At 43.9% G+C, this 12,148-nt stretch overlaps 1 protein-coding gene across 1 annotated transcript in view; it reads right to left on the reverse strand.

Annotated features, from left to right (window-relative positions):
• Positions 1 to 426: 426 nt before the first annotated feature.
• Positions 427 to 12,148, reverse strand: part of ZNF329 (zinc finger protein 329) — a 31,762-nt gene continuing 20,040 nt past the window's right edge. Inside the window, exon 3 of the mRNA XM_012538007.3 lies at positions 427 to 3,547. Within this exon, the coding sequence (XP_012393461.2) occupies positions 1,911 to 3,547 (1,637 nt within the window). The 3' untranslated portion in view covers positions 427 to 1,910. The remainder of the gene's footprint in view (positions 3,548 to 12,148) is intronic.

Genomic DNA, 12,148 nt, shown 5'->3' on the forward strand with positions numbered 1-12,148 from the left:
CGCCACAACTAGAGAAAGCCCACGCACAGCAACGAAGACCCAACGCAGCCAAAAATAAATAAATTAAAAAAAAAAAAAAAAGAGGCTATGCCCTGGGTCTCTCTCAGATTCAGCTGTTAGCCCCGGTGTAGAGAAGCCCAACATCCAACGGCAGCATCTCCAAAGCAAGAGCTGCACCAAGGAGAGTTTTCCTCTTGCATTGCCCTGCGGGGAGTGGGGTTGGGGTTGGTGTTCCTAATTTGTATGAAGGTGAGGTGTAGACTATCAGCGGCCCTGCTGCAGTCTCAGCCAGGAGGAGGCTGAAAGAGTGCAAGGAGGACCAGAAGAAAGAGGGAAAGGGCAGGAAAGAGTTTTCTTTAATGCTTGTGCTAGCTTTCTATTGTTGCCTTAACAAAGTACCACAAACATAGCTTAAAACAACGCAGATTTATTATCTCATAGCCTTAATTAGCTCAGTGACCTTCCCTCTGACTCTGCCTCCATAGGAACAAGTCAAACTTCTAAGGGGAGCCACCCCGGGGCTCCGAGGCTATGCCAACCAGTGTGAGCAGCTCTCAGCCAGCCAGCACTGCAGGGCCTCAGGAGGGATGCTCCCAGGTCCTCCCAGACCTCTCTGTAGCCTCCTACTCCCCATTCCCAGAGACCCACCCTCTTCTTCACAATAACACCCTCTCATTATCCAAGTCCCAAAGAAAGAAGTTATCCTTAGGCCCTGAGCTGTGGGATGCTGATTCAGAGAAGTTTCTGCCGAGATGCCCCCATCCATGCTTACAACTGCCCTGCGACCCTGACTTAGCCACTTCTGGTTTTAAAAAGGTCCAAAGAAAACCCAAACTCACCTCTTTTTATCTCCACCTTTTTATTCCTCATCAAATGATTATAACAATGTATGATTTGTGATAGAGGAAAAATCATACACAAGTAACAGTCACTTAGGAGACCCCATGTTTATTTCTCTATGATCAACTCCCAACCTACATCCGTATGTGTGCACACTTTACATGGCAAATTTTCTATTTTATGCTTTTGGTTGCCAGCCATATTATAAGCGTTTTCAATATGGCAACAAAACCTTTATCATCATGGTTTGGCATGGTTGCATGGAACAAATCACAAGTGTCCCAAATGAACAATGAGGGGTGACAATGTAAACATAACAACTCAGTGTTTCTCTGTTTGTCTCAACAACTAGAGCAACGCATCATATTTCTCAGCAGCAGCCCTTTCCTTCTTAGGAGAACCTGCTTTGGTCTCCATATTAAGAGGAATAACATCACTGTTCATTCACAAGCGACTTCCTCACCCAGGTGCCCCTGCTGAAACGAGTCCTCAGCACCTGGCAGGAATGTAACGCGGAAATACATTCAAATGTCAATCCGCTGTAATTCTGTGGTTGCTGTGAGTTGGAGCACTGTGTGGGGTTTCTCACCAGCATGCCTTTGCTGACACAGCTAAGAAAGCAAGGGCTCCTGCCGACAGCTTCCCTCGCTGGATTCCAGTAAGAGTTTGCTTACGAACAGTAAGGCAGACACTCCCTCTTAAAGGATTCCTCTTCCCGATTACACAGGCTTTTTCCAGTTTAAGGACTCGGATGTACGGGTAGGTGAGTTCTCCAGGGAAGTATCTACCTGACTTTCTCAGGTTTTATTCCAGTGTATGCACTATCATGTTTGGTACAGGCTGAATCATCCCTGAAGCCTTTGCCACATTTACTACCATCCTGTATCCTCTGCAAGAGTTCCCTAATGTATAGACTTAACAGGATGGCTGAGGAATGTCTCACATCCACCGGTCCACTGGACAGCTCAGAGCAGTCTTTTCCACTGACAGGGAGGAGCCACCCCTGAAGACACTTCTCTCTCACATAGGTTTTTGAGAGCCAGTTGGAAGATGAGTGTGGCCCACGTTCATTAAATATCCATGGGTTGTTCTCCAGGGTGTGATCTTTGGTGTCGGATGAGGGAAGAGCTCCTTCTGAATGTTTTCCCACACTGAGGACAATGACTGGGACCCTCCCTGCTGTGGAGCCTCTGATGTACTGCCAGGTGAGAGTTCTGCTTGAAGGACTTTCCACAATCTGGACACTGGTACGGGGTCTCCTTAGTGTGAATTCTCTGGTGTTTGGTCAGACAGGAGCTGTCCCTGAAAGCTTTACCACACTGATTACACTCATAGGGCTTCTCGCCAGTATGAGTCCTCTGGTGACGTATGAGGCCGGCGATGTTCCTGAAAAGTTTCTGACACTGATCACAGCCATAGGGCTTCTCACCAGTATGAATCCTCTGGTGCCTGATGAGGTAAGCACTCTCAATGAAAGTTTTCCCACATTCTTTACACTCATAGGGTTTCTCCCCAGAATGGATTTTCTGATGCACAATGAGGTGAGAGTTACGGTTGAAGGATTTCCCGCATTCCACACATTCAAAGGGCTTCTCTCCAGTGTGAGTCCTCTCGTGCTGGGTGAGGTATGAGCCATCTCGGAAGGCCTTTCCACATTTGCTACATTCATAAGGCTTCTCCCCAGTGTGGATTCTGAGATGCACAGTGAGGTGGGAGATGTCGGTGAAAGGCTTCCCACACTCATTACATCTATATGGTTTTTCCCCTGTATGAGTTCTTTGATGCAGAATGAGGGACGAATTTCGGTTGAAGGTTTTCCCACATTCTAGACATTCATAAGGTTTCTCCCCAGTGTGAATTCTCTGGTGTTGCGTCAGAGCTGACCCATCACTGAAGGCTTTCCCGCATTTACTGCATTTATAGGGCTTCTCTCCTGTATGGATTCTTTGATGCACAATTAGGTTATAGTTCTTGGAGAAGGATTTTCCACACTCATTACAGGTATAAGGTTTCTCTCCAGTGTGAGTTCGGTGATGCAAAACAAGAGAAGAGTTCCGTTTGAAGCACTTGCCACATTCAGTACATGTGTACAGTTTTTCTCCAGGGCTGTTCCTCCTGTTTTCATTAAGAGACGAACTCAGGGTAAAGATGTCCCCGAAGTCCTTACCTTCATACAGTTTCTTCCCTCTTTTCATTATTTTTTGTTCACCAAGAGGGGTAAAATGGTTGAAAGACTTAACACTTTCAGGGTATTTATAGGGTTTCTCTCTAGTTTGAGTTCTTCCAAATTGAATAACTTCTATGGAATGGTTGAAGGCTTTCCCACAGGTGTCACTGTCACCCATTCTCTTAGCTACAAAACTTTTCTGACAATTGTGTAAAGCTGGGTCACAATCCAGGCTTTTAACACCTGAGCCACGTACGTGGAAACCGTTTCTTGTGGAAACTCTCTGACGTCGTGGAAGGTCTGGGCTCACGCTCAAATGCTCCCCAAATCCGGGATATTCACGAATTGCTTCCTGAGCTCCTGGTTCCTCCTGAGTTAAGGCTGATTGCCTCAAATGTCCCTCCTGGTTCTCACAGTCCCAACTGTTACCTAGAATGGAGAAATGAGGACCCTCTCGTGTAAATCCTTCCACCTCCATGTCACAGGACAGTTCTTCCTCAGGAATGTTCTCAGCTGTCATTTTCAATCTTCTGTCCCAGGCTGGAAAGCAAAGAATGAAAAAGACAGACTTAAGTACATGAAGCCGTGTGTGGAAGAGGAATGAAAGATGGTGACAGGCCAAGTGTGTGTGTCTTTTTACTTGTTTTCTTTTTGAAATTCAGATCTATATGAGGGGGAAATACTGTGAGAGTCAAGGGATGGAGCCAAGAACAGGCTCAAGAAGAGCCACATGGCATTTCCACCCTCCTAGAGAACAAGCAGGGGGAATGGTGTTGGGGGTAAATATCACCAAAAGGATTAGCCTGAGACATGGGAGATCAGAGGCCACGTGTCACTCTGATGACATAGTAACACACCTCAGCCACTGTGATCTTGTCCCCATCACCCACTTCCCCTACCAATAACCAGTACACACTCCAGATCCTCCACTTCACAATGGGCTTACAATAGCATTGAACGAGCAGTTTTCACCCCACCTTTGTGGTCAGAGTTCTGCCTTCGTGGATGGGACACAACACAGGCCTGGTGACCTGACACTTCTGAAATTCCTAGATCTGTCAACGACCTTCCTGCAGGGTTATTATGAGAATTACATCATGTGTGCTGGCTCTGAGCTGGGGAACAGACAGTACTGTAAGTGGCTGCCAGTGTCTTCACTGTTATGGATCTTTCTCTAACCATGCTCCCACTCCTTTGACTTGAAGATATCAAGAAAACTGGCTCTCGGGCTTCCCTGGTGACACAGTAGTTAAGAATCTGCCTGCCAATGAAGGGGACACGGGTTTGAGCCCTGGTCCGGGAATATCCCACATGCCACAGAGCAACTAAGCCCGTGTGCCACAACTACTGAGCCTGCACTCTAGAGCCCACAAGCCACAACTACTGAGCCTGCATGCCACAACTACTGAAGCCCGTACACCTGTAGCCCGTGCTCTGCAACAAGAGAAGCCATCGCAGTGAGAAGCCCGTGCACCACAATGAAGAGTAGCCCCTGCTCGCCGCAACTAGAGAAAGCCCGCGCACAGCAACAAAGACCCAGCACAGCCAAAAATAAAATTAATTAATTAATTAATTAATTTTAAAAAATTTCCAAACAACAAAAAACAGAGTAAGAGTCAAAATACAAGTGGCAGGTGGAGAGACAATACTATTAAGTATAAAAGAGACAAAGGAATAGTGCCAGAGACCTATAAAAAAATTCTTCTAGGAGCACATAAAAGGGAAAAAACTGGATAAATGATACAAGGATGAACTTGACAGAGAGAAAATAGAAATGTCCTGAATACATGAATTCTTGCTCATTCGCCCCTAAAGTCATTTACAAACTGTAAGTTTAAGAATACAAAACATGCACATTTCAGATGAGTAAAAGTAAAACAAGGTATGATAATATAATGCTTGAGCAGGTCATGCAAGAAGAGAGTTGGTGGGCACGTAAAGAGGTCAGTCCACTTGGCGGTGTAACTTGGTAGTGGTCATCGAAACATAAAACAGGCACATTCCGCCACCTTGCAATACCACTTGGTGGTGTCTTAGATTCAGAAAGCCTGAGTCCCAAGCATAACTGGACATCAAGCTATACCTAAGGAGATGGTCTTAAAGGCTACCAGGAAAAAACAACCAGTGAAGGAGTGAGCAGTACTGTGATTAACTTGGTAACAAAAATAGAAACCTGATAGTAATGGAAGATTACCATCAAAGTGCCGAGGGAAAAAACTGTCAGAGTGAAAGTAAGGGACTTCCCTGGTGGCACAGTGGTTGGGAATCTGCCTGCCAATGCAGGGGACACGGGTTCGAGCCCTGGTCTGGGAAGATCCCACATGCCGCAGAGCAACTAAGCCCATTGCTGTTCCACAGTAGTGTTGTGGCATTGCTGCGCCACCACTACTAAGCCTGCACTCTAGAGCCCACAAGCCACAACTACTGAGCCCTAATGCCACAACTACTGAAGCCCGTGCCCCTAGAGCCCATGCTCCGCAACAAGAGAAGCCACCACTTCTCACTGCCCGTGCACCAACAAAGAGTAGCCCCCGCTCACCACAACTAGAGAAAGCCCACATGCAGCAATGGAGGCCCAACGCAGCCAAAATAAAATAAATAAATAAATAATTTTAAAAAAGAGTGAAAGATAAAGGCAACTTCAGAAAAGCTAAAGCAGGGTTTATCTCCAAGGACACTTGCCAAAAGAGTTAGAAAAAAACTGTTCTTCAGGGAAAAAAAAAAAAACCCAGAAGGAAGGAATGGAGAGAACATGTATTTAAATAATATCCAGCACTGACCGCATAAAATGAAGCAGTAACAATGACTCAGGGGTTAACAATGGGATGGACTAAAATACTGAATGGCAGTGGCCTGTGAGTTGAAAACAGCGTAGCAAAATTAAGTGTCCTGACATTCTTATATTGTTCATGATTCATGTTAGACCTGGTCAAGTCAGGAATAAAAGAATAAATGTCATGTAAAACTTCCAAGCCCACAGAGCAGTGGTTCTCAACCAGAGACGGTTTTACCCTCAAAAGACACTTGGCAACATCTGGGAACATTTTTGGCTGTCATGACTTGGGGTCAGATGCTACTGGAATCTAGGGATGCTGTGAAATACCTTTAAAACACAAGACAGCCTCTCACACATAGAATGACCAGCCTCAAAACTCAAAAGTAAATAGTGCTGAAGTGGAAAAACCCTGTTACAGGAGAAAAGAATAATAAAGAAAAGGAAAAAAAAAACAGATCAATCCAGAAGAAGGTGCTAAGGGGGAAAGCTCAAAAAGGACAAGTTAAGATAGAAAGTATAAAATAGGACATCACAATAACAATAAATGTAAGTGGCTTTGACGGGCAAGATAAACACTGTGTCAGACTGCATTAAAAAATGTGTTTGTAACAGACACCAAAAGCAAAAGGACACAGAAGACAAAAGCAAAAGTTCGGAACAGACAAATGCTAACCAAACAAAGATTGAATGGTGTTTTGCTAACCAACAATAAACTTCAAGGATGATAAAAGGGCAATATAACAATGGCAAAGATGTCTACGTTAACAGCATGCCTCCAAACACAGAGCAAAGTCAGCAAATCCAGCCATACTGGGAGGGTTTATGAACCTCTTTCAGAAATGGAAATGCAGAAAGACTGAACAGAGACAAGCATAAGAGAATGTAATTAGCCAGCCTGGTCACACAGCTGACTGAAGACCCACTACCAACAATTAGAGCCAAAGGCTTTCCAAGCACAAGTGGAACATTTGCTAACATTGGTCATAAACCAGGCCAAAGAATAAGTTTATCAAAGACCAGACCACAGTCTCTTGACTACAAATATGTTCCAGTTAAAAACCAGTAACAGAAAGAACGCCAAATACAAAAAATAATAGTAAGTTTAAAAAAAAAACCCTATTTATTTGGAAAAATGAAAACCTGTTTCTCAGTAACTCACAGAGAAATGTTGATGCAAATTAGAAAGCATCTACTTAGAAAACACGGAGAACTGAACAACTGATGATGATGGCACATCTCAAATCATGTAGCAAAGGAGGGTGCAGCTAAACAAGTTCCTAGGCGAAAAATGTTGGTCTTTAATGCATGGGGCTTTTTTTGGTTTGGTTTTTTTTTGTTATTGTTTTTTGTTTTTGTTTTGTTTTGTTTTTGTTTTTATTTTTTGTGGCCATGCCATGCAGCTTGCAGGACCTTAGTTCCCCAACCACGGATTGAACCTGTGCCCTCAGCAGTGAAAGCGAAGAGTCCTAACCACTGGACTGCCACGGAAGTCCCTAATCTTGTATTTTAAAGAGAAGACTGAAAGTTAGTGAGATCACTGTTCGACTTAAGAAGTAAGGGAAAAAGCCACAGAGGAAACCAACAGGAGGTGAAAGGAAGGTGATAATAAAGGTAAGATCAAAAATTACAGAAACCAAAAACAAGGAAACAGCCAAGAACATGAAGAAAACCAAAAGTCTGTTATTTGAAAAGACTAATGAAATTACCTTTGGCAAGAGTAATCATAAAATAAAGAACAAGAAGGCATACATAGGTGATATTCATCATAAAAGGGGGATTTAATTAAGAAACAGAAGAAAGTTATCAAAATGGCAACATTAGATTTATCCTACAAAAGAAGGCCTATGAAACATTAGAACATCTACTGATACGACTCCCGACATTTTCAGATTAAAGTAGAAGACAGCCCCCTACATCCTATCTCAATAAATTCAGAAAGTAATTTGAACAAATCTCACCCAGACTCTTTTTTTTTTTTTTTTTTGTGGTATGTGGGCCTCTCACTGTTGTGGCCTCTCCCGTTGCAGAGCACAGGCTCCAGATGCGCAGGCTCAGCGGCCATGGCTCACGGGCCCAGCCGCTCCGTGGCATGTGGGATCTTCCCGGACTGGGGCACGAACCCGTGTCCCCTGCATCGGCAGGCGGACTCTTAACCACTGCGCCACCAGGGAAGCCCTCACCCAGACTCTTGATCAAAATGCTCTCAGATTAAAGTAGTAGACCCCTTTACCCTACGTCAATAAATTGATAAGGTATTTTAAGGAAAGCTCCAACTCATGATGAAAATTCTTATCAACTATGAACACAGGGAATTAAGGTAAACATCACACGTGAGGAAACATGAGAATTGTTCAGTCTGAAGCCAAGGCCAAGACCCCAGAGGCCTGCTAGGTCCACAGCATTCAACAGTGATGCGGAGGGGCCAGCTGGCCAAGAGGACCATATCCCCAGCTGTCACTCCTGGCTGCTCCTACTTTTCAGACCTCCTGAGGCTGCCTTATTACCATGCTGCATGTTTCCTCTACTGAGCCTTCTGAGTAGACTGGGGCCTGGGTGGCCTACAGCTGTCCTGTGGAAACAAGAGATGGAGAGCACCTCCCTACAAGTCTGTAAGGGGAGGATGTATGTGTGCACTTAAAAGAAATGAGGTAAGTCAGACATATATAGTATGATACCACTTAGTTCAAATTTTTAGACACACAAAGTATTCTCGAAGTAAAAATATTAAAATGCCCTGGCAACACATCTACCAAAGCTGTGATCATGACTGTCTTGGGAGTGTGGAAGGGAACAGCCCTAGAGAAGCAAAAGGAACGTCCATTTCATCTATAATAGATACTTCCTTTATTGAAATAAGACTTACATACCACTAAGAAAGTGAAAAGACAACCTACCAAGCAGGAGAAAATACTTACAAAGCACGTATCTGATAAAGGACTTGCAGAAGATATAAAAAACTCTTATAGCCCAATAATTACAGGACAACCCAAATTTTAAAAATAGGCAAAGGATCTGAATAAACATTTCTCCAGAGAAGACATACAGATGGCCAATAAGCACATGAAAAGATGATCAACATCATTAGTTACTAGGGAAATGCTAATCAAAACCCAGGCTTAGGGGCTTCCCTGGTGGCGCAGGGGTTGAGAGTCCGTCTGCCAATGCAGGGGACACGGGTTCGTGCCCCGTTCCGGGAAGATCCCACATGCCGCGGAGCGGCTAGGCCCGTGAGCCATGGCCGCTGAGCCTGCGCGTCCGGAGCCTGTGCTCCGCAACAGGAGAGGCCACAACAGTGAGAGGCCCGCGTACCGCAAAAAAAAAAAAACAAAAAACAACTCAGGCTTTCACTGCCATGGGCCTGGGTTCAATCCGTGGTCGGGGTCACGCCACACAGCATGGCAAAAAAAAAAAAAAAAAAAAAGACAATAACAAGTGTTGTGAGCATGTGGAGAAACTGAAACCCTCACACACTGTTGGGGGGAATGTAAAATGGTACAGCTGGGACCTCCCTGGTGGCGCAGTGGTTAAGAATTCACCTGCCAATGCAGGAGACACAGGTTTGATCCCTGGTCCGGAAAGATCCCACATGCCATGGAGCACCCAAGCCCATGTGCCACAACTACTGAAGCCCGCGCACCTAGAGCCCGTGCTCTAGCCCCTGCGCGCCACAACTAGAGAAAACCCGCGAGCAGCAACAAAGATCCAACACAGCCAAAAAATAAATAAATAAATAAAATGGTGCAGCTGCTTTGGAAAACAGTCTGACAGTTTCTCAAAAAGTTAAACAGAGTTATCATATGACCCTGCAATTCCACTCCTAGGTATCTACTCAAGAAAAATGTAAACATATGTCTACACATAAACTTCTCCATGAATTATGAGTACATAACAGCACTATTCATGATAAACAAAAGTGGAAACAACCCAAATAAATGTCTACCAACCGATGAATGGATAAACAAAATGTCGAAATACACACAATGGAATATTCTTCAGGCTTAAGAAGGAGTGAAATACTGATAAATGCTTCAATAACACAGATGAATCCTGAAAACATTATACGCAGTAAAAGAACTCAGACACAAAAAAAAAAGAACTCAGACACAAAAGACTCCATAGTGTTCATATGATCACATTTAAGTGAAACATCCGGAAAAGGCAATTCCATACACACTGAGAGTCAATTAGTGGCTGCCAGGAGCTGGGAGAAGGCAGTATGGGGAGTGACTCCTAATTGGTATGGGGTTTCTTCTTGGATTGATGAAAACGTTTTGGAAATATATAGTGGTGATGGCTGCACAACTTCGTGCATATATTAAAAACCACCGAGTTGTGCATTTTGAATGAATGAATCATATGATATATGAATTGTATTTCAATAAAGCTGTGATAAGTAAATTTACACCTATAAGGGGACAAGTTTCACCTAGCCTGACCTGCAGCGCTTGACCTTGGCAGTATTTCCCCTGGGGGCATCCAGAAATCTGTGGAGGTGTCAAGTTGTCACAAAGACGGAAGCAGGGGGAACTACTAGCATCTGATGGGCCTGGACCAGGGATGCATACTTGCTAATACACTTGGGACTGCTCCACGTGATGTTTGACCAACCTGTGGACCGAAATCCCTGCAGGTATTAACCTGGGGTACTGAACTACGGAATAATACTACGTGTGTTACAAGACATCAGGGAAAAGGTGCCTTCATTTAGGGGAAGGAAGTTGAATGGAAGTCCAGATACAGCCCTGAATTTATGAACTCATTCCCTATTTTGCATCTCTCTCCTTGACCAAAACTGGCCATTCCAACTCTACACTCAATCAGTGAGGGCCTGAGTGCCATAGCGGTTACTGCAAAAAGAACAATCACAAGCATACAGGAGGACATTAGGACAGACTTCAGGGAAATAGTATTAAATTAGGGTATTTAATGCAGGAACTACACTGAATTTCATTAATTAAGGTTGTTTTAAAAATCTCGTATTATTGCCCTCATACACATCCGTGTAGCTATTTTTGGCACTACAATGATACCAAAACTATGTTGTAAAAAATTCACCTTGATGCTGTTCACAAATTTGGGGGGGGGGGGCATCTCTATTCCTCCCCCACCCCACTCATCCTCTGACCTCAGATATTCACAATACCACTTCTCTGGAGCCCCAGTATGACTCATTTTCCCCAGCCTGTCCTTCTCTTCCCCATGGCCACCAAAGAAGGTGGTCTTTAAGGCTTTCTATACACTGAATGTTGCCCCAGCACATGCTGAGACTTCAGGTCTGTTTGGAGAACTGTTTTCTGTGATAAATTGTCCTGATGTTGTTCCAGGTCATAGCAGAGGGGGTGACTGACCCTTCACCTGTCACCCCAGATCATCCAGACAGCCTGGGTTGCCTTAACTGCGTAAGTGCTTAGAACCTGCTTCCACCAAGGTACTTTCTTCCATTCCTATTTAATACACCTGGTCTGGATCCACCCACAACACTCACTGTTCCAGCAGCATCCAGCCATACCTCACCTCATTCAACTGCACTGAAGACAATGAATTCTGACTGTCCCATTTCTCTTAATCCAAACCTACAACCTCCAGCAGCAGACTGCTTCTTATGTTTTCCATTTTCCATTTCCATTTAAATGTTTCCAAACATTTAAATATAGAAATAATTTTTTAACACAAATGCCTTTCCTTTTATTGATTCTTTACATTTAATTTTTAAAGTTATATGAATATTTAATATTATCTATAAAATTCTTTTCAGGACAGTAAAAGGCATATTGCTACTATTGATCATAAAGACTGAGCATTGGGCTTCCCTGTTGGCACAGTGGTTAAGAATCTGCCTGCCAATGCAGGGGACAGAGGTTCCAGCCCTGGTCCGGGAAGATCCTACATGCTGCGGAGCAACTAAGCTCGCGAGCCACAACTACTGAGCCTGCACTCTAGAGCCCGCGAGCCACAACTACTGAAACCCACGCGCCTAGAGCCTGTGCTCCGTAACAAGAGAAACCACCGCAGTGAGAAGCCCATGCACCGCAACGAAGAGTAGCCCCTGCTCACCACAACTAGAGAAGGCCCGTGCACAGCAACAAAGACCCAACACAGACAAAAATAAATAAAATAAAATAAATAAATTTTTTAAAAAAGTAGAACTCCTCCTGTGGAAAGAGCAGAGACAGAATGGCTTCAGACAATCCACCTTTAAAAAAAGAAAAAAGACTGAGCATTACACAAAAAATAACTCAAAATGCATCACAAGCTTAAATATACAAGCTAAAGCTATAAAACTCTTAAATGAAAAACATAGGCATAATTCTTCAGAAACCTGAATACAACACCAAAAGCACAAGTGACACAGTAGATAAACTGGA

Source organism: Orcinus orca, chromosome 20 (assembly GCF_937001465.1).
Source record: "Orcinus orca chromosome 20, mOrcOrc1.1, whole genome shotgun sequence".
NCBI lineage: Eukaryota > Metazoa > Chordata > Mammalia > Artiodactyla > Delphinidae > Orcinus > Orcinus orca.